The sequence below is a fragment of the Ruditapes philippinarum genome, unplaced genomic scaffold (assembly GCF_026571515.1).
Source record: "Ruditapes philippinarum isolate M1 unplaced genomic scaffold, ASM2657151v2 ctg4042_1_1_1_1, whole genome shotgun sequence".
NCBI classification, from domain to species: Eukaryota; Metazoa; Mollusca; class Bivalvia; order Venerida; family Veneridae; genus Ruditapes; species Ruditapes philippinarum.
Window position 1 is genome coordinate 1 of NW_026853023.1, and position 24,790 is coordinate 24,790.

Below are 24,790 nucleotides of genomic sequence, written 5' to 3' on the forward strand. Positions count from 1 at the left end.
TTTACAATGTTTATAAAGGTAGCAATACTCTTCCTTTTTACAATGTTGATAAGGTAGCAATACACATACTGTAATTACAATGTCAATAAGGTAGCTATAACACATACTTTTATTACAATGTTGATATAGGTAGCTATGCACATATTTTTCTAACAATGTTAATAAAGGTAGCTTTAAACATATTTTTATTAGAATGTTAATATATGTAGCTATACACATTCTTTTATTACAATGTTAATATAGGTAGCTTTACAGAAACTTTTATTTACTGGTTCTTCGCGTTACATCGTATAGAGGAGAACCATTGTCTAACTGTAACGGATTACATAAACCGGTTCTGAAGGCTTGAATGTATTCAAGCATACATGTGTATTTCATACTCGGGTATATATACCCGCGGCAGAGTATGAAACTCAGTTCAAGCGATATTTCTATTACGAGATCACCAGCATTAAGCAAGCATGGAAGATTTAGACAGAGTTGTAGAGGACAAGGTCAAGGCGTCCTTGGAAGAACATAAGGAGAACATGTCGAAGGAAATAGGCAGCCTTTTTGAAGTCAAGTAGCAAATTTTCTAGTATGATGATTAACAGTGTAAAATTTAAGCGTAAAACTTAATAGCAATGAGAAACAGTATAAACATAATGCAAAAGTTATGATAAAATTAGAAGACGCTGAGAATGGCTTACAGGATAAGAAATTAGAGGAGTGTAGAGCTAATAAAGCAGAAAGTATTTTAAAATTTAATTTAAACCAATATTTTGTACTTCTATTCTTAACTCTCGATTTATACAAATGTTGGCACGCACATACGAGTGTGCCTTAAAAGTTATTCTAAATTGAATTTGTTTATCTGTCGGAAAGGTATGACAATTTGTTTCGTATTTTGTGCACTAAAGTATAGGTGAAAGAAATTTAGGATATTTGTGAAATTTTAACAAGTCATAAATTATACGTTATGTATGTGTGAAGACTAGAATAATCTTAGATAAATGAATTATTCATGTTTTCTGAAGAGAATACCTCGGCAAATGTTTTGTGAAACGTGTAGACCAGTATTTCCCAGGATACTCGAGTTACCGGTCATGTAACTGTGTAGTCATGTTTTCAAGGGTTTACCGTTATCTAAATATATCATTGACTGTAGTCACTTTGATATGGTATATTAATGCTTGTTGGTATTTGTATGGGATTTTCATGAAAGAACGAACGGACGAAATTTAAAAAAAAATCATTTCTTCTTGAAATAATAAACGTTTCTACAGATAATTGTTTTGTGAATAAAATTCGTCGATAATTTTAATTAATGATAGAATGTTTATTGTTTTTAAGTTTATAAATTCATATTGTTTTGATAATGTCGAAATTCGCTGTGTTTCAGCAAAAGAAATGATGGCTCGTCGGCAGAAGTTTATAAAACTTGCGGATTCAGCTGAGTTGGGTTGGAGAGTCGTTCAGTAATATGAAGCCAATCCTTGAGCGAGCGACTCAGACAATGAAAAAGAATCTTTAAAGCGGAAGCGAGGGCGTCTAAGAAGTACAAAGTAGAGAAATCAAAGAAAACTAAGTCTGCACGTAACTGGCCATACCGGAAACAGCAGCGTATGTTTACAGAGACCAGTACCGGAAGTAAACAATTGGTAGGTCTGTGCTTTGCATGTGGCAAACCGGGGCATTGGCGAGGGGAGCCGGAATGCCCAGAAAGGAATACTAATAATAAGATAAGTAATGATTCATTTACATGCATAAACAGAGAAAATATTTACGATGGCTGTTGTGATAGTAATTTATCAAACAGCAAAGGTGATGTATTACATATACCATATTTAAATGAGAAATATGTTGAAGAACATAAAATATGTTCACAGTAACGATCTGTAGAGGAGCAAGAAGACACAGTTGTTTCACCAGTAGGTAGGTTAGGAAATAGTGTAAATAAATGGAAAGAGGCATCGGATAGTGCATATATTATTAAGTTTGTTGAAAATGGTTATATGTTACCTTTGAGGGAAGTACCGCCAAGCGTACTATAAAAGCGTACAAATAATAGATGTGCGAGAGATAATACAGTAATAAGTTTTTAGAAAAAAAATAGGGCGTCTTTAAAAAAAGAAAAAATTTGTTTTTGCATTAATTCAAAGTAAAATTTGAAGATATCAAGGTAGGAGAAAAAATGTTTGAGAAACTCATTTTTGTTTACATTTTACTTAATAGGGGCATTTCATCATATTGATATTTTTTTTCAGAGCACCGCACATACTTCTTCATATTCTTGATATGTCCGAAAATTATTTATACGTAACATATCTTAGAATGGATAATCTTGAAAAATCAATAGATTCTGTTTTATTTCAAATCAAAATAGATAAATTTGGTATCACTAATGTGAAAAATTTAGCATCAGTGGTGGGAAAAATTATTTCTCTCCAAAATGTTATAGGGAATAAAGTAAGAATAAGAAGCTGAGAAATGTATAGATGTATTATGTCTAGAGCAAGTTGGAATGCTCCAGTCAAGGTAAGTGAGTCAGCTATCGCCGAATTAAAATTCCTGTGAGAAAATGTGAGGAAATTTAACCAAAAAGGGAAATATTTCAAAGATATGTCAGTTTGTGGAGTAAGTATATATCGTTGCAAGTGCGGAAGGGTATGGTGGATTTATACATAATGAGCAAATTACTGAGAAAAAAGACAAAGAGCTTGATGAAATCTATTCTCAAGGTGAGATATCTATGCTTCCTATATTGAGTGTACATTCCGAATGTATATCGGATATATGTACAGATAAAGTTGGGTTCCCGGAAGTGAATTGAACATGAATGACAGTGGGCTCCAAGAAGTGAGCACAAACTCCGATTTTCTATCGGAAGTGTGCACATGTGAAAACAAACTTCCGGAAGTGAGTATTAATTTCGAAGATATATTGCACACAAGTGCTCTTGGAAGTGAGCTTTGATACCGATTGTATATTGGAATGTCATGACAGTAAAGACAAGCTCTCGGAAATGAGCTTAGTTTCAAAATGTCTCCCGGAAATTAGTCATGGCAGGTTAAAAGAATGTAGAAATAATTCTTAAGGGCCGCCAGAAGAGGGCAAGGTTCTCGCAGGCGTTCCTGGTGTTGACAGGAATGATATGGTTAGCACTCTGGTTCAGAAAGTACGTTATATGCATAAAAGAAATGGAAAACTGAGTAAAGCTTACAAATGCATTACGCCAAATAGGCCAGGGAAGGGAGGAGTAATTGCGGAAACGGAATTTCAGGTAATTGGTAAGTGGGACGATTTCGAAAGAGTTCGAAGTTCCACGTGGAGAGAAACCGAAACTGTAAGTAGAGTGCATATGTATAAAAGAATAAGCAAGTTCAAGTATTGTCTGATAATAAAAATGTTAAATCCATTTTATTAAAACGGAAGTAAAATTCCAAGTATTCAAAAAACGGACTAAGATTTAGACATTTTTTGTGAAAATGAAAGTATTGTTTTATGTCCATAATGGATTCCTCGGGAACATAATGAGCTTGCAGATTATGAGTCGCTGTAAAGATTGCGATGATTGGGAAATACACGATAGTGTGTTTTCACGCATTGACCGTTTATGGGGACCGCACACAATTGATCGCTTTACCTCCCCCTAAAATAATTACTGTCTAAGATTAAATTCCTGTTGGTGGGTACCAGGCACTGTGCAAGAGCTGAAAAAAGAAAATAATTGGCTTGTTCCGCCACCAAGATTTGTAGTGCACTGCATAAATAAGATAAATAGAGAGCACATAAAATGTACATTGGTTCTGCCAAAAATGGAAAAGTTCTTCTTTTTGGCCAATGTTGATCAATGAAAATTGAAATTTCAAATTGTTTGTGAAACAGGTACTAAAGTTTTACAGAACAAATATTATTGTCGGGAATGGTTATAATGGCTCATTTGACAATGAACCATTAAAATTTGATATGATAGCTTAAAGAACAATAAGTTAGGTGATGTAAGATTATTATATATGGTAATATTTTTTCAGGTGTTGGCTTAAAATCTACACTGAAACGTAAAATGCACGATGCCGGAGTTTATAGCAGCGAAATGGACACTATTGCTAGTAATATGGCAAGCTATTTATTGCAGTCACGTGCTGATAGTACTACAACTAAATATAAACATTGTTTTACTTTATTTGAGGAATATTGGTAAGTGAATTGCTTACAGCACAATGCGCCATGTATTTGGTCAATTTATTGGATCAAGGAAAATCGTATCACGTTATTTCATCTGCATTTATGCAAATAATGGGTGCATTGATTAAATGATCAACCAGGTCCTACTGACAGTAACATTGTACAAAATTTGTTAGAAACAGTGAAAAGAATTCGTTCTTCGCCAACTTCTAAGAAAGATGTTGTTGTAACCGAAATGTTAAAAACGTTATGTGCTTTGTATGAGAATTTCACAGACGTTTTAGAATTAAGAGATTTATCAATGATTTTAATTGGTAATGCTGGATTTCTTAGGTTTAATGAATTGAGCAATTTATTGTGTAAGGATGTTGAATTCAAAATAGATCATACTGTTTTTTAAAGATTAAAAATAGTAAGACCGATATTTATAGATCGGGTAAAGAAGTTTTAATAGCTAAAGGTTGTTCGGTTGCATGCCCGTATTCAATGTTACAAAGGTATATGACAGCCGCACACTTGTCAATTATTTCAGATAGTTATTTTTTAAGTCTGCGTTTAGATCAAAGGGTAAATCATCACTAATTAAATAAACAAAAAAAATAAGTTATACAAGGGCTAAAGAATGCATTGTGAAAAAGCTTAAAGTAGTTGCTCCGTATCTTAAAAAAAGAACACATTCGTTAAGAGCAAGTTGCGCTACAATGGCCGCAAACAACATACTTTTATTATATATATATATATATATATATATATATATATATATATATATATATATATATATATATATATATATATATATATATATATATATATATATATATATATAATATTACAATATTAATAAAGGTAACAATATACATGCAATTATTATAATGATAGTATATGTAGCTATACACATACTTTTATCACAATGTTAATAAGGTAGCAATACACATACTTTTATAACAATGTTTATAAAAGTAGCTATACACATACTTTTATTACAATGTTAATATAGGTAAAAATACACATACTTTTATTACAATGTAAATATAGGTAGCTGTACACATACTTTTATTACAATGTTAATAAAGGTAACAATACACATACTTTTATTACAATGTTGATATAGGTAAAAATACACATACTTTTATTACAATGTTAATATAGGTAGCTGTACACATACTTTTATTACAATGTTGCGAGGTTATATTGAAATCCTTCTACACATGTAACAGCTTTGCTCAATCAAGCCTTTTTTAATGATCTCTAAGTGTGACCTTGACCTTTGACCTGGTTCATGCCTGCAACACGGCTTCTCATAGTGGAGAACATTTCTATGAAGTTTCATCAAAACCCCTCTATGATTGTAGGAGATATGCTCTGGACAAAACGTGGATGCTGCCCGCCAAACCGCCAGAGTCGTTCCTATTGTACAATCTGTTTTTTTTCAAATGGGCGCATAAAAAGGTAACAAAGAGAAATGGAACGAAATGCCTTTTTTCTTAAACTGTGTTTTCTCGTGCCTACAAGTGAAGGTGATGGTCTTTAAAAAAAATTGTCATATATAAAAGTTAGTTATGGCATCCTTTTGTTTAACAGCTAACACAGCTAACAATAATACAGAACTGTTTCCTTTACCTACCAACATATTAACACCAACCTCAATCCATTCTAAATGCGCTAACTTGAAATATTTGAAAGATAATTTAAAATGAAATATTTTTTTAATAACTCACCAAAAACATCTCTGCTGATATCAAAAGTTGATTTGTTGTAACACATAATGATGTTAATAGTTACAAAGTATAGACTATGTTGAAGAAATCACTTACTACAATTATGTTCATCTTCACCAAACATGCAGTCTCTATGACCATCACACACTTTCTCCTTTGAAACACAGCCACCATTCTCACACTCGATGTCAGGAAGACAACCTGTATAATATGATATAATATAATTTCAGGAACACAACAGTCTGTGTATCATAAATCTGAAACTATTGGAAAATTTCAAGCTTCCTTTATCAGATGGAATTTCACATAAGTACAATGTACCTTAATCTTGCTAAGTAATGTATGTATGTGTTGAATATGTATTTTGTTTGAATGTACATTGTTTTCTGTTGTTGTTGTTTTCATGTATATAATATGCATTTTGTGTTTTCATGTAAGTTATTTGAAAATTTCGCTGTATAACCATGATGTAAATTATGTATATTTTATGTATATTTATGTTTTGAGGCCCACATGGAAGATTGGGTAACCAAATTTGTAGCCTCAGTAAATAAAGACTTTACTTACTTACTTACTTACTTACTATATACTAGTCGCATGGGATTTCAGGACAACAGCCTGTATGTAATATATTGGCATGGGTTGTCAGGAAAACAGCTTGGATATAATATCATAGTCACATGAGATGTTGGGACATCAGCTAGTAATATAAATAGCATGGCCACATGGGATGTCAGGACAACAACCTGTTTATAATATATTCACATAGCATGCAATGAAGACAGCCTATATATAGTATAGCGGTTGCAATCTGTCATAAATATAACAGTTAAAAAAATTACAAAAGCTGTCAGAGAAAATAGGAATGCTTGACTAATGAAATACTGGATACAGTAAAGGAAGAAAAAAACTATGAAGAAAAAAAAACAATTATGATATAAATATATTTATGTTTCATGATCAAGAAAGCACGCAAATGTTTGATATTTTTGCACAGTGTCAATTTAAACAGACATTCATATACTCTTATTTGAAATCTGAAGTCAATCCCTTCAGTGGCAAAAATGATAAGAGCAAAAAGTATATAAAGTTTTTAAAGTAAAATTATAAGTTCAAAGAGGAAATAATTCTTGAAAGATGCTAGAGTTATGGACCTTGTCATGCATGATGTGAGTAATGACAAAAAGCAATTATCTTATGTCTAGACTAGATACCATTTATAATGAAAATATAACAATTTTTAGATAAATTAAAAAATTAATGGAAATAATTCTGGACAAACAGGAGCTAGAGTAAACATTTTTTATCACATATGACAAAGGTTATGATAACAAACATGTCTTTGAAGTTCCTAAAGTAAAAAAGAAGTTACAGAAAAAATAAGGACAATTCTAAGTTTAACAGGAAGATAATTTGAAAAATATTGATGCTAGAGTTATGAACCTTGCCATATAATTATTTAAAGATGCTAGAGTTATGAACCTTGCCTATTATTTTTTGATATCATAAGGGAATTGATATGAAACGTAAATTTAACGTTTAAAATAAATCCTTTGAAAAAAGAAACGAGATAGCAATTAAAAAATTCATTGGGGAATAATTCTAGAAATATTCATGCTAGAGTTATGAATCTTGTTACACATGATGTGAGTGATAATAAGTAACAAATATTTGAAGTTTGAAACAGATACTTTAAGAAATGACTAAGTTCCTATATATAGTAAACAATAACATTTTATAACATAAATTCAAAGTTTAAGGTAGGATAATTCTGAAAAATATTATTGCTAGAGTTACGAATCTTGCCACACATAATGTAGGTGATAAGGAACATATTATATTTGAAGTTTGAAGTAGATACCTTAAGACATAAGAAATAATAGTTCAAAATAACATTTTTTAAGTTAATGGGGAGATAATTCTTGAAATACTGGTGCTTGAGTTAAAAACCTTCCTTATCACATATGATGTGGTTGATGATAAGGAACATATATTTGAAGTTTGAAGTTGATCCCGCTAAAAAAAAAAGAAAATAAAAATTTAAAAAATAATTTTTCCTTTTAAAAAAAACAGTTTTAAGTTTAAGGGGGGGGATTTAAAACTTAAAAAAAAATTTCTTCTAAGATTTTTGAACTTTTTCAAAATAAGATGTTGTTTATAATAAAAGGGCCAAACCCAAATTTTAAAGGTTTTATAGTTTTAAAAAAACTAAAAAAATTTAAAAAAAAAAATTTTTTTTACTTTCCCCAAAAAATTTTAAAACTGGGAAAAAGGGCATGGACGCTGGGGGGAGTTGGAAAAATCTCCATAAAACCTTGAAAGTCAAACTTAAAATGAATAAAAAAAATCAATGTATAAAACAATGATATTTAAAATTTCTTTTTTAAAACAGACAAGGTATGACATTTCATAACCCTTATATTAAAACATTACCACAGTTTTAAATTCATCCGAGGCAAACAATACAATCGTTTTTATCCGTCACAGACATAGCTTCTATCAATACAGTCACCATTATTACAATGATACTGGTTCGCCTTACATTCTCCTGTTGTTATAACACATGAATATCAAAATAATTATCAAATTTAAGATAAAAAACTTCTTCCTCAAAAGCATAACACTTTTCATTGATTTAGTTCACATTTGAACAAAAATCAGAAGGATTTTCTTCTAAGCTACCAAGATATAATATTTATATTATAACAAATCTAAGTAACATTTATACACATTTATACACACATTTATACAATGTTTTAAATAACAATGCATTGTTACAACATATGTAACATTTATATGTTACAATGCATGTAACATTTTTATGTAACATTGTACGTAACAAATTATACGTTACAATGTGTAACAATGTATGTAACATTTATATGTAGCAATGTATGTAACATTTATACGTTACAATGTATGTATTATTTTTATTTTACAATGTATGTAACATTTATACTTTACAATGTATGTAACATTTATATGTTACAATGAATGTAACATTTTTATGTTACAATGTATGTAACATTTATAAATTACAATGTATGTAACATTTATAAATTACAATGTATGTCACATTTATACATTACAATGTATGTAACATTTATATGTTAGAATGTATGTAACATTTATATGTTACAATGTATGTAACATTTGTAACTGCAACAGTAAGTTTATCTCCTCCTTATAATGAAGCTGTCTTGACAGTAAAGCTTACAGTTTGAATGATTTCCATTCAGTTGTTATAGAGAATGTTTTATGCCAATTTTAACCCATGCTTATATCTCTGTGGTGTGTTTACCTTTTCAACTTACCTGGATTACTAACTAGTTATTACCAATTTATCTGAAAATGACCAACTACTTAGCTGGCATAATTTTCGAATCAGCTGTGAGAGACCAATGTCCATTAGACTTGATGTCAGAGATCATTGTCACAAAGAAATTTTGCTTTGCTCTGGGACCAAAAAAACCAGCAAGTCCTGGATTACAATTCCATGTATTCCCTTTTGAGCTTAACAGCCAGATGGTAGTAGTGAAATAGCCTGGACAAAAGCAGGTAGATATGGAAAACAAAAATACAAAGATGGAGAATTAAATAAGATGGTATGTAAGTGAGAAATGCTTACTACAGTTTTGTTCATCTGTTCCGTCCTGACAGTCTACATGGCCATCACATACTTTATCATATCTAATACATGTATTGGTATCACATTGATGATCTAAACCCTTACATCCTACAGGAAACAAAGTCAAATGGTAGTCAAATTACCAGAAGTCAAATTACCAGTAGTCAAGTACATAATATACAGACTACATATACATCTTATACACAAAGAGTTGCCAGACTATTTAAGTCATTAAAGTACGTCCTAGTGCTATTCAGAAAGATAATTCCTTCTGCTGAGGATAAACAGTAATTTTGTGGTATTTGAAAATGTTATTGAGAAGCAATTCATTCAAATAGAATTAAAAATGTATAAAAATGTACCCCATACAAAATCTGTTCATAAATAATGCAGAACTAGTGTAATTTCCTGAATTGACAAAATGTGACCTTTAACGTGAAGGTCATTCAGAGATTGAAATATCAAAGTGAGGCTCTAGACAACCAAGTAATAGATTTTATGGCCAGTATTTAAGTTCATAGTCAAACATTGATACAGGAGAACTAACTATATGCCAATCTGTCAATAAATCAAGGGGCATAAGAATTAAACAAACTGATGGTCAGATGTTTCATTAAGACTCAGATAATTTGTTATTATATAGGTTGCTGACTGTTTACCTGTATCTTGGTGCTTACCAAGACATACCTAGGTCTCAGAAGGCTATATTCTCTGGTATATCCCATCAGCATTATTTTGTTAAGAATTTGTAATATTAAAATAAACTCTTTTTAATTACCCCACAGGACGCATGACGTATGTATTGTTTGTGTATATACTTAATTTTAATTGAAAACTGTTGTAATGCAATAATTAGTTGATCGATATACACTAAATACATATTCAAAATATACAATAATACTTCCATCACACTTCATACTATTTCTCTATCAAACTAAGTGCATTATTACATGATAAATGCACAACATAAAAATGAATGATTACATGTCATATGACATCAGATATGACATCAATTAAACAAATGTACTTGTACTCTCAATGTTGTTCAACAGAATTAATTTTATTCTTTTTCTTTTATATAAGCATGTTGTAATTAAAAATTGATATTATTTTTTTGCATTATAGTATAATAATGCACGCTTAATAAATGCTTTGGTCTTCGTGATTATATTCCTACGCATTTGAACTCGAACCGTGCATTTTATACTTAAAAACAGTGTCTCTGAAAATCGATAACTAATCGGACCACCCCAAAATCGGTGACAATCGATAGTCCTTTTTTTAAAATCGATTATTCAAATGTTCTACCACCGCTGAATTGCCTAGGGCGTAACATGTAAATGAATACACAACAGGAGCACAATTAAATGATTAAGACAAACCAGTATAAATGTATGTACACATTAACAAATGTAAATAATAAAATTCAACTAATTTACAAAACCTAATATTGACTGCCATAAAGTTGTATTTTTCAAATATTGACTGAGACAAGAGTTTATTTATTCACAAAATGAGGTCACTACTGTATAAAAAACCAAGCATTGGTACCTTTAAAGAAAAAAGGGATATAAAAAATGCGAAACTCGATTATACTATCGGCAGACAATCGATTGTGGTGGTCCGATTATCGATAGTGATTTTTGAGTCCGATACCCAACACTACTTAAAAACACTAAAAATTGATTTCTATTTCCTAAATATCACAAACTGACTATTAGTGAAAACACTAGAAAATGCAAATGCCTTTCCACCATATCATTGAAACTAGGACGTAAAAAACAATACTCAATTACATCTACAGAGGCAAGCACAGCCCTTAAGGCAGATAAGTGTTCATGGAATATATTTGGCAATGCATAATATTCGAGAAATTTTAATTATTATTATCATAATAAACATATATATTTATTACCAAAAGTGAGCTCAAATGATTTCTGCACCCAACCTTGGTCTTTCAGCCATCCTTTGCACTTGTAAATTCCAATGTCAGAGTATAACATGTCCTTGATTGTCAGAATATTTACTCTATCGAATGTTGTTCTATCTTGATACATTCTGTAATATAAACAAGAGCTGTCAGTAGGACTGCATTTTTGATTATTCTCAGTGCTTATAAGCCCTCAGTGTCGGTAGAACTGTATCTCAACTATTCTCAGTGCTTGATAGTTAAACAACAGCTGTCAGAAGGACTGTAGGCTCAACTATTCACAGTGCTTGATAGTAAAAAAAAGCCCTGTCAGGACGACAGCAGGATCAACTATACACAGTGCTTGGTAGTAAAACAAGTGCAGTCAGAAGGACAGCAGGAGCAACTATTCACAGTACTTGATAGAAGAACAAGTGTTGTTAGGACATCTGGATCAATATTCACAGTGCTTGATAGTAAAACAAGTGCTATTAGAAGTGCTGCAGGCTCAACCATTCACAGTGCTTGGTAGTAAAACAAGTGCTGTGTAGTGAAATAGGAGCTGCCGGCTCAACTTTTCACAGTGCTTGATAGTTAAACAAGAGCTGTCAGAAGGACTGTAGGCTCAACTATTCACAGTGCTTGATAGTAAAACAGGCCCTGTCAGGAGGACAGCAGCATCAACTATTCACAGTGCTTGGTAGTAAAACAAGTGCTGTCAGAAGGACTGCATGCAAAACTATTCACAGTGTTTGGTAGTAAAACAAGTGCTGTGTAGTGAAATAGGACCTGCGTGCTCAACTTTTCACAGTGCTTGATAGTTAAACAAGAGCTGTCTGGATATAAATCACTAATGGTTCCTAAGGCAGGGATGGGATTTAAATAACGAATGGTATTTAAGGCAGAGATGGGATTTAAATAAATAATGGTACCTAAGGCAGGGATGGGATTTAAATAACTAATGGTACCTAAGGCAATAATGGGATATAAATCATTAATGGTACCTTTGACAGGAACGGGGTTTTAAATAACTAATGGTACCTAAGGCAGGGATGGGATTTATAAATCACTTATGGTACCTAAGGCAGGGATGGGATATAAATCACTTATGGTACCTAAGTCATTGATGGGTTATAAATCACTAATGGTACCTAAGACAGGGATGTAATTATAATCACTATTGGTACGTAAGGCAGGGATGGGATATAAATCACTAATGGTACGTAAGTCATGGATGGGTCATAAATCACTAATGGTACCTAAGTCATGGATGGGTTATAAATCACTAATGGTACCTAAGTCATGGATGGGTTATAAATCACTAATGGTACCCAAGACAGGGATGTAATTATAATCACTAATGGTACCTAAGGCAGGGATGAGAGTCAAATTACTAATGGTACCTAAGAATGGGATGGGATTTAAATAACTGACGGTACCTAAGTCATGGATGAAATATAAATCACTAATGGTACCTAAGTCATGCATGGGATATAAATCACTAATGGTACCGAAAACAGAGATGGGATTCAAATCACTTATAGTACCTAAGATAGGGATTAGATTTAAATCAATATTGTAGTGCAAAATATCTTTGATTTATATTAAAAAAAAAGATTGTTTTACTTTGCAAGGCTATGTTTCAAGAGCAAACTGAAAGGTCTTATAGCAAACTGACCTCCAAGCGTAGGGCCATTTTCCCACAGGAATATTTTTAATGTAAAGAATATGAAAATGAATATGTTTTTTTCTCAGTATGAGCCTTACGGAAGATTTACCACAAAACAACATAATTCAAGTTTATGTGGATGTTCTAAAATACAAGTTTTAACAAGTTTAACACTGGTTAATAAGTGACAAACCTTCCGCGGAACATTCTGACTGGACGTTGGTTAGGTGCCTTGTACCATTTAAGGGCTGGGGTGGGGTTCGGTCCTGAACACAGAGCCTTGCAGTAAATCTGATTAATTTGTCCACCTAAACCAATAACATATTCACCATCCTGTAGTTCCAGACCATCTTTCTGTATTGTGAGATCACACTGATTACCACTGCCTGTAACAATTGTTTTAAAATAAATATTTAGAGAATTTCTCTTACATTTGTAACCTAAGTGCGGGTTTACTCCCATTAAATGATTAAAGGAGTTAATCCGTTAATGCACCAAGGTGACAATTTCACATCATAGATCATGAGGTAGTTTCTAGGTGCGTTAAACTTATGTCTTTAAATCATTTATTCAAGCCATTTTGCAGTTCACATTTTATTTTATTTGTATAATATTGCTCAAAAAGAAATAGGTAAAACGATATTAGAATTTCTCACATAGCACCGTAGTTTCTCACATAGCACTTTAATTTATCACTAACCGCTTGTTTAGATTTTCTAGTTGATTTTTAAGTACCACATTGCTTTAAAAAAGTGTTTATCAACCTAATAAGTTAAAAAACATTTCACCCTAGTTTAATGGACATTCTTCAAACAAAATGAATTAAAGGACCATTATGCCTCAGAAATGCTTTTATTATTTCTCAAAATCTTTTAATTTGTTTTCCTGTTAAAATTTCTAAAAACTTACATGTTGGCCAATTTATTTATTGAATCATACACCTTAACTTAGTATTTCCTGATAAGGAAATAATCGAAAGTTATGTTTTTGGCGGCAATAGTGCACGGGATTTTTGTAATTAGTAAAGCGGGCATTCGAGGTTTATTTGTCAAGCCGTTAGATATGAAATTTTGTCAGAAGAAAATCTAAATATATTAGCTTCAAATAATGTCTGAAAATTTAGAGCTTGTGGAAATAAAATTTTCCAAAATTATCACGATAATAAGTTCACGGAATTTAAAAAGGACATTTATAAAGTGCCAGAAACAACTAAAGAAAAGTCAACTGCCGTAAAATCTAAAGGAGCACAGGTACAAATTGATTTCAACTGTGAATTGCTGACTTTAGTTTGGAAGCTTGAATCGTGTTTCGACAATCTTGAACATTACGGAGCGAGCTTTTGAAAAATAAGCTTGATCGTCGAAATAAACTTATCCGACTAGCATACACGTCGCCAGGTGGTTGGCTTACTGTTTCCGAGTATAAACAAAACGATCTAGCGAGTGACGAATAAGACAGCAAGAAAATTAACAAGAGCTGTCGGAAGGACAGCAACGCCCGACTATTCTTAGTGCTTGATAGTAAAAAAAAGCTTTGTTTAAAAGGTAAAATTTTCTCAGTAAAGAAAAAGGCAAAATTTTTCTTTAAATCCATATTACAGTTATAGGCATTGCAGAGAGTCCTATTATGCTCTCAAAGAAGAGTATAAAATTTCAACATGTTTCAAAGCCTTATGTCAATGAACTTTGAAAATATTTGAGGTATTACAAAAAATTAAATAACGTAAATTCTAAGTCGAAAAAGGGGCATAATTCTATCAAAATACTTGATAGAGTTACATCATCCTGTTTACAGGTTGGAATCATGATGGTGAACAAGTGTGCAAAGTTTCAAAGCCATATGTCAATGGACTTTGAAAATATTTGAGGTATTACAAAAACTTTAACGTAAATTCTAAGTCGAAAAAGGGGCATAATTCTGTCAAAATGCTTGATAAAGTTACCTCCTCCTGTCTACAGGTTAGGGTCATGATGGTGAAGAAGTGTGCAAAGTTTCAAAGCCATATGTCAATGGACTTGAGGTATTTGAGGTATTACAAAAACTTTAACATAAGTGGTTACGCCGACGCCGACGCTCGGGTGACTACAATAGCTCTACTTATTCTTATCGAAACGGATGGCCTCGGCTGAGGACATTGATGGTGTTTGCAGTAATTCCACCAGTACTGTTTGTAAGTAACTTGTAATCTGGACCTACCAGTGACTGCTGGGAAAGACCGGCTGACAACCAAGAATAGAATGGTGACGTCTGGAGAGACAGATGGCATTCAGGGAAGACTGAAACCAGGGTGTGAAGGGTTGGCATCCCAACACACTGTTCCTGTTCCTGCCAAGCTACAGAACAGAATAAAGAGCAATACCCCCAGGGTCTTCCGAGAGGGGGGGGGGAGGATGAGAGACCCATTGAGCAGGATAAAACGGTAACAACTCGGCTAATCCAACGGACTTTGACTGGAACAACGGCAGAAACCAAGTGTCATTGTGGGAAGGTTTGCAAGAACTTAAAAGGTCTGAAGATACACCAGGCAAGAACTAAGTGTGGATCTGGGAAGCAGCAAAGGGAACGCACAGTTAACACTGATGAGACGACGGAGGACCACAGCCAGGAAGCACACCACAGTGCTGAGGACCTCTTACCTAATGAAGCTACTCAGATCAACATTGAGGAGGAGCAATGGAATCAAAACCAGCAGAGAACATCGACACCTTCAACAGACAGCAGGAAAGAAAAGATACAATGGCCACCAACAGATGATAGGAGATGGGAGATCTTTGATGAAGACCTAGACAAGATCTTGGATAACACACTTACTGGAGACGTACAGAGAAAGATATCGGCATTGTCAACTATTGTATATGCAGTAGGACAAGATCGATTTGGAGTTAATAACACCAAAACCAGAGAAGGCACTCAGGGTAACATGAAACATAACAGACGTCAACAAGAAATACAAACACTCAGAACCGAAATAAATGATGTCACAAAGCAGTATAGAAGAGCAAATGAGGAGGAAAAAGAAGGATTGAATGACTTAAGATCAATACTGAGGGAAAGAAGAAACAATCTACAAAGAGCAGAAAGAATCAGAAAAGCAAGGAGAGAAAGAGGGAAGAAGAGAGCAATGTTTGTTGCCAACCCCTACAAGTTTACCAAATCAACACTGGACGGAACAAAGGCGGGATCAGTAAAAAGCACAAAAGAGGAAGTGGAAAAACATCTATCAGAGACACACAGCGACGAAAGGCAGTGGGAACATCTAGGTAACTGTGATAGGATAGAAAAAGTACTAGAACCAGAAATACCAATGAACACTAAGGAACCATCATGGAAAGAAGTGTCAGATATAGTGAAAAAAGCCAGGTCTGCATCATCACCAGGACCAAATGGCATCCCGTACAAGGTATATAAGAAGTGCCTAAAAATTTTGAAACACCTGTGGAGGCCACTGAAAGTAGTTTGGAGGAAAGGGAAGATACCATCATGTTGGCAGAAAGCAGAGGGGTGTTTCATTCCAAAAGAAGAAAAATCGGAGGACAATTTCCCTCCTCAATGTAGAAGGAAAGATCTTTTTCTCTATTATGGTTAGAAGGATGACATCATATATGACAGATAACAACTATGTAGACACTTCAGTACAGAAGGGCGGAATACCAGGATTCTCAGGATGTATTGAACATACGAGCATCCTTTCACAACTTGTTCAGGAGGCCAAAGTGAACAAGAAAGATCTTACAGTAGTATGGCTAGATTTGGCCAATGCTTATGGTACTGTTCCTCACATGCTGATACAAGAGTCATTACATCATTACCATATTCCCGACCACTTTAAGAAAGTGATAAGAAGTTATCTCAGTGGGATTGAGCTGCGATTTACAACAAGCACATTTACAACAACATGGCAGAAACTACAAAAAGGAATAGTTATAGGATGTACCATCTCAGTTATCTTGTTTGTCATAGGAATGAATATGATTATCTGGAGAGAGAGAAACTAGAGGCCCAAAAACATCAACTGACATCAGGCAACCACCAAATAGAGGGTTCATGGACGATTTAACCATCACTACAGAAACCGATGTCCAGGCTAGATGGGTATTAAAGGCCTTGGAAGAGACAGTAACATGGGCAAGGATGTCTTTCAAGCCAAAGAAGTCTAGAGCTCTAATTATAAGAAAAGGGAAGAGAGCACACCAAGTCGAACTAAGGGTGCAAGGAGAAGTCATTCCATCAATAATTGACAATCCCATCAAGTGCCTAGGAACATGGTATGATGACTCTTTAAGTGACAAAAACAATATCAAGAGAATTGAACAACAGGTGTCAGAGGGAATGAGGAACATCGACAAGACAGGTTTACCAGGGAAATTAAAGGCATGGATATACCAACATTGCCTCCTACCAAGGATATCATGGCCACTTATGCTGTACGAAATTACATTGACAACGGTTGAGAAGCTTGAAAGAACCATCAACAGACATCTTAGGAAATGGTAAGGTGTCCCTCCAAGTTTTACAACTGTAGGACTGTACAGCAGAACCGCAAAGTTGCAGCTACCAATTACATCTCTAGTGGAAGAATTCAAAGTTAGCCAAAAGTCGCCTTGTGATGACACTGAAAGAATCTAGAGATGACGAAGTAAGAACAGCAGGTGTCCAAGTAAGAACAGGACGAAAATGGTCAGCATCAAAAGCAGTTTCAGAGGCAGAGAGTAGATTGAGGCATAAAGATATCGTAGGAACAGTGGCAGTAGGACGACAGGGCCTTGGTACATCAAAAAGTTGCTACTGGAAGAACGCTAACACCCAAGAAAGACGAAGTCTTGTCCAAAGAGAGATAAAATCTAGAGAAGAAGAAAACAGACAAGCAAAGACAGTAGAATTAGGGAGCCAAGGCGCTTGGTCGAGATGGGAATTGGAACAACGATCCCTAACATGGTCAGATATATGGCGATATCCGCAATACCAACTGCAGTTCCTTCTGAGATCAGTGTATGATGTGTTACCGACACCTTCAAATCTGCACAGGTGGAAACTTTCAGAAACACCAGATTGTCCCTTGTGCGGAAACAGAGGAACTCTACAACATGTTCTTTCAGGGTGCAATATCGCTCTTACACAGGGGAGATATACATGGCGACACAACCAAGTACTCCGAGAACTCGCTGAAGTGATAGAGAAACAGAGGAAAGATGCAAAACACATTAGAAACAAACCTATGAAGATCCAGTTTGTGAAGGAGGGTGAAGTAGGCCAGAAAAGTAAAAAGAACATATCAGGAATGCTAAATCAGGCAAAGGATTGGCAGTTAGAAGTTGATCTAGGAAAGAAGATGCAATTTCCTGATATTGTACCAACTAACCTAAGACCAGACATGGTACTTTGGTCTACAAGCAGTAAAAAGGTAGTAATCATAGAGTTGACAGTTCCCTGGGAGGAGAGATGTGGCGAAGCAAATGAAAGAAAGAGGGCAAAATATGATGGACTGTTGGCAGAATGCAGAGATAGAGGATGGCAGACATGGAACTTTCCTGTTGAGGTTGGCTGCAGAGGCTTCCCTGCACAGTCAGTGTGGAGAATGTTTTCTGCAGTGGGAGTGACTGGCCAGAATAGAAGAGCAGCAATCAAGAAACTGGGCCAAGCAGCAGAGAAAGCATCTTGCTGGATATGGATGAAAGAGAGACAGTAGTAGCTGGAAACCCACCACCAACGCGCAGTGATTCATCACCACTGTGGACCCCCCATCCTGAGAGTGTACGAGCTAGGGGTCGAAACACATGATGGCGGATGGCCTCGGCAGTAATTCCACCAGTACGGTATGTAAGTAAAAATAGTCGAGCTAAAAAGGCAGAAAAAGCGGCACTCAATATCATAAAAGAAAGAGATGAAAAACGAAAGTCTGAGAAAAAGCACGTTAGTACCCGTTATTCTCCTTATTCTGTTATTCTGCTACCAACGTATATGTTCTTCCTACCATTCAGCAGCCGAGATCAGGGTTTGAACAGAGTCTTTTTCGCCCCTATACCTACGCTTATCAAGGACATCGGAGATTTTTTCAAGGACCAAAATCCACGGACTAATGCTTTGCTTGCGGAAAATTCGGATACTATCGTTCCAGCTGTCAATACAACTACATCAACCGAAAATCCGATGTTGAGCTCAAAACAGTCGTCGACGCAGACATCATCAAAAAGTCCACTTGAAGGACAGTCCCAAGAAGTAAATGAACTCAAAGTTGAGTATTCTAACTTTCATTCTTTGTTTGTGACATATAAGGAACACAGAGAATATTTTGAAATTAAAGAAAAATAAATCTATAGATAAAACGTCGTTAAATGGCAGACTTAAACAGAATATAAAATGTTGGGAAGAAATTGGGGCTAACAGTTATATCAAAACGCATACATTATCCCTTTTATTCATACGCCAAAAATCTATGTTTATGAAAAACAACAGATAAGCTCTGGATAACATGCCTTTTGTTTTAGATTCAGTTTCAGAATAACTAGAATCTGGCAGAATTTTAGAGGTTCCTTTAAACCTTTAGTAGCCAACACTCTTTTGGTTTCTGCAAAAAGCGGCTCATTTTATACTTACGACATATTTATAAATCAATAAGTTTAGAATGAAAAATGCGTTTCGAGGACGTTAATCTAGCACAAAATTATATTTAAAAGGGAGGATTTATGTTTAAATTCGATTCAAAATCAAGTTACCATCATATACGTAGATATATCGGCAAAGCAACAAACTTTTTGGGATTTTAATTAAAGACAAAAAACAAAACGGAGTTTTCGTTTAACCGTTTTACCCTTCGTTTTATGTTCTGCGGGAAAGTTTTGCGCGAATAAGTACACATGGAATAAAAATTATTGTATATTTAGACGACGGTTGGTCAATTGATTCCTCTTACAAAAAGCGGTTACAAATTCAAATTTTATACCAGTTTCCTTACGCAAATCAGTTTTTTTTTCGACATGATGAAAAGTCCGCCTGGACCCCTGTTTAAATTCTGGCATGTTTCAATCACAATATAACAAAGTAGAGGATAGATAACCTTAAACAGGAAATTGAAGAATAAGTTTAACAGAGTTACTTCCCTTCCTGGTGTGCTGGCTTCTTTGCATTTTGTATTTGGCAATCTACATTTTATTGCCGTTTAGATGTAAAATTTCCGAAAATTTTCAAATATTTTCGACTAGAAACGTTGTTTATATTTTGTTACTTTTGTGACAAATTATTTCACATTCATTGCTACTGTCTTTGGGACATGAACAGGAACATGCTCTAAAACCATTTTTTAAACGTAATGAAATAAATGCCCTTTCTTCAGAATGATTTTTTTTATTTCTGAGGCATGATGTGCCTTTAAGGCTTGAACTTTCAACTGTGACTTTGATGTGGCTTCATCTTTGTAAAAGTCATTTGTAACTAATTACAACTTACCTTGTGATGTAAGAAGCACAGTCTGTTTTGTAGAAGTAAATATCCAACAATTGTGAAATATATTGCAAATTTTATGGACATTTAGCAGATAGAACACTTCGTATGTATTTCCTTTGTATACGTAACCATATTATAAATATTTAATAATGTTATTTCAAAATATCAATTTATCAAAAATCAATATTGTTACATATCCCGTATGTGACTGGTATTAACATTAAAAGGGTCAAGACGGCTCTAGATTGGCCACCTGAGAGCCATAAAATGATGCTACACGTTTTATTTTCCCATATGAAGATATTTAAATACCTGTCTTTTAACAAGTCTTTGTAATTTAGTCACCCTTACGGCAAGGTCTATTTTTTGACCCAAGGGCATGATTTATTTAACGTATGGAGCATACATGTGATAAGTAAAAATTGGGCCAAAACTGGATTTTCAGCTGGATTTAGGGGTTCTAAACTGGATTTTTTTAATCAGCTCGAATTTCAATGTGTGACACAATTGGTATAAAGAACCCATATTTCCATCAAAATGACAGATATTTTTTATGGTTTTATTCATGGTCTAAAAAACCCATCGTGATATATAGCCTATGTCTTACATGTCACAAAGTGACAAGGTGGGCTATTGTGATCGCTTTTCGGCCGGCGTCCGTCTGTAAACTTTTACTTTAAACAACATATCCTAATAAACTACTAAGACAATTTCATCCAAACTTCACAGAAATGTGGTTTTGGTGGTGACCTTTAAAAAATTGTTCAAAGAATTTCATTCCATGCAAACTCTGGTTGCCGTAGCAACCAAAAGAAAAAAACTTTAAATATCTTCTTTTATATACCCAAAGAGCTAGAGCTTAGATATTTGGCATGAAACATCTTCTAGAGAGTGTCTATCAAGTTTGTTAAAAAGGGCCCTAGGATTAAAATTGGCCCTGCCCCTGGGGGTCATTGATTTTCCTTATATGTATATAGTAAAAACTTGAAAAATATTAAGCATGAAACATTTTCTAATGAGTGTCTACCATGTTTGTTCAAATAAAAGCCCTTGGATCAAAATTGGCTCTACCCAGGAGGATCACTGATATTCCTTATTATGTATATAGTAAAAAGAGTTTAGATGTTCAGCATGAATTATCTTCTAGTGGGTGTCTACCAAGTTTGTTCAAACTAGAAATGTATCCATAGGACACGGGTACCCCTACATTCAACTGTTTTGTGAATTTTATGACTCTATGTAAAATACTTTTTGGGGAACATGTACCACATGTTGAAAACTAAAAATCTTAGATAATCGTTTTTAAATAAGTATTGTAAGAGCATGAGGTGATGTTACTTGCCAAATATCTAAGCTCTAGGCATTGTAGTTTCTGAGGGAAAGATTAAATTTTTTATGTATATTTTAAGCTTTTTGGAAAAAAACCCTGAAAAAGTGACTTATGCGCACGAAAAAAAACTTTGACATAAAATCCGCAAAATTTGCCAAAAATACAGGTAATATACATCCGACCACCTTTGATAAATATCATACTAAATTTCATTACAATTCACAAAGTTTGGGGGAAAAAAGTCAAAAAAATTTTTAACTAAGGTTTCAATAATTCATACCAAAACTGAAAAATCAAATAGGCTTAAAATATGACACCATGCAAAAAATTTTTTTAAATTTTCCTCAAATTTCCCAAATTTTTTTTGGAGATAAGGGTGGGTTAAAAAAATTCAAATACTATCACCCTGGGGTTTGGGGCAAAAAATCCTTGAAATTTCATAAAAACCCCAAGTTTTTTGGGGAATGTAAATGGGGCAAACTTTCTTTACTCAAAATTGAAAAGATATAATGTGAAAAAATTTAACGGGAATCAAAATAAAAACCCTTTAGACTGGGCCCCAAACAAACCCGTAAATTTTCACTGAAACCCCACGGTTTTTTTAGAGTAGTTAAAAAGATTATTTAACTAAAATTAAACCATTAAGGGACCATAACTGTGCCCAAACATCAAGCAGGATATGAAGACAGTATGCGAAACTAGGCTTGGTTACAAACAATCCTGTGAAGTTTCACTGAAATCCCCCATAGGTTTTGGTGATGAAGCGCGGACAAGATTATTTTACTAAAAAAAATACAATTAAGGGGCCATAACTCTGCCAAAAGAAGTTCAAACGGAAAATCAAGATACTTTGCATAACTAGGCTTGGTGACAATCAATCTTGTGCAGTTTCACTAAAATCCCCCAGCGGTTTTAGAGATGTAGTGTGGACAAGCTTATTTTACTAAAAAATTGACCCGTAAGGGGGTCATAACTGTGCAAAAAAAATCAAGCGGAAAATCAACATACTATGCACAACTAGGCATGGTGACAAACAACCGTCTGAAGTTTCACTGAAATATCCCCAGTAATTTTGGAGATGAAGCGTGGATAAGATTATCCAACAGAGGAACAGTGCAATTACTATATTATAAGGCCCTTCAGAGGGCATAAATAAATGGAACCATTAATAAATCTATTTTAGAGTCACCTGTAAAGTTTGGTACAAATTCACCTTGTGATTTAAAGACCAAGATATTGTTTACAGAAAATGTTGATAACCAAAGTTGACAAACCAACATGCTATCCTTTGAACAATTTGTGCTCAGGTGAGCTTAAAACAAGGAATGATATTTTACAGAAAACTTAGGGAAAAGTTCATACTCAGCATTAAAGTACAATTTTTTTACTTATTGCAAATATCTGTTAGACACTATATAGTTATGAAATAGCTACATTTATAACCCCCAGAAGTGTCAGTTATTCTAATTATAATTATATGACTTGCTAGATTAAACTTTTTATTACTTATAAAACTTAAAATAATATTTTCTTCAATTATGAAAGCTGCCATATGAAATTTACTGTGTTGGTGCAACACTAAACCCAACCAAAAAAAATTGTCAGAGTAGATCTACTGTTTAATTGTCAGCATTACAGATAATAACCCTGCCATTAAAAGAGTAATTTTACATAGTTTGATTTCTTGTCAGTATTTAAGTACCTTAGTTACCACGCATTTCAATTATTATACAATTAGAATGAATATTGGAGGCATGCTGCCTGACTGTGTCATAAATAGAACTTTTGAGAATACGTACTATATGTAAAATAACTTACACGTTTGATAGATTCCAAAAAGAATCCCGGTAAAAATTAAACACTTCATGTTGAAATGCAAACTTTTCATTGACTTGTCTGAAATTTCCTAAAATCAAACTTATACAACTGTACCAGTTTATTCTCAATTACACTGATTGTTTAATCTGACACCCTGACCTCAGTCTGTTTAAAAATATAGCAGAGTGTGGAAACAAACATAAACAGTCCAGAAAGCATTTTATTGTCTTAGTGCTTGTTTTCTCAGATACATTTCTTCACTTCTAACAGGATATAAACAATCTAAGACTCAAGTGACTTATTAAAAAGATATGAACAAGGATGTAATAAGAGCCACTTAACTCTTAAAATGTTCCCTGGAGTAAAAAACTTGTTTATGTAGTTTACTGACAGCACCATCGCATATTAAGTTTCGTGGTAATGGCAAAAAGGCAATGAAATTCTGCTAAGAAAATTACGTATCCTATAATGCTACATAACTGTTTATATAATGACAAAACATTAGGGAGAGATTTAATAGTAATTACATACATATGCAACTATATTTTCTAAACATTATATGATAAAAATAAATATTATATAAATTTCCTCTTATTTCGCCAATTTATCAACTCTGCCATAACCATGATATGTAAAATAAATATCAAGATATCAAATAGATATCAGATATATTCCATGCAGAAGACTGATATCAGATATCAATATGATATCTTAGAAATGTCATGGATTTACTTTAATGAAATAACATAGATGATATCAGAGATATCTATATGGCATCACAGAGATATCGAGGTGATATCAGAGATATCCACAAGGCACAACAAAGATATCAAAATGATACCAGATATCAACAAGGTGAAAAAAATCTACAAGACATCACAGAGATATCGAGATCAGGGATATCCACAAGGCATCACGGAGATATAGACATAATGTCAAAGATATCTACAAGGCTTCACAGAGATAGCGAGGTGATATCAGATGTATCCACGCGGTGATATTAGAGATATCCACAAGGCATCACTGAGATATAAAGATATCAGAGATATCCACAAGGCACAACAAAGATATCAAAATGATACCAGATATCAACAAGGTGAAAAAAAATCTA

The 24,790-nt window shown here is 33.8% G+C and overlaps 1 protein-coding gene across 1 annotated transcript; it reads right to left on the reverse strand.

Moving 5' to 3' along the window:
• Positions 1 to 8,359: 8,359 nt before the first annotated feature.
• LOC132731882 (basement membrane proteoglycan-like) lies at positions 8,360 to 23,936 on the reverse strand. The gene is made up of 5 exons (XM_060718181.1): positions 23,680 to 23,936; positions 13,285 to 13,477; positions 11,429 to 11,571; positions 9,514 to 9,621; positions 8,360 to 8,433 (listed from the first exon to the last, which is right to left on the reverse strand). The coding sequence occupies exons 1-5, from the start codon at positions 23,747 to 23,749 to the stop codon at positions 8,360 to 8,362; spliced, it is 588 nt and encodes a 195-aa protein (XP_060574164.1). The 5' UTR covers positions 23,750 to 23,936.
• Between the last annotated feature and the right edge of the window lie 854 nt (positions 23,937 to 24,790).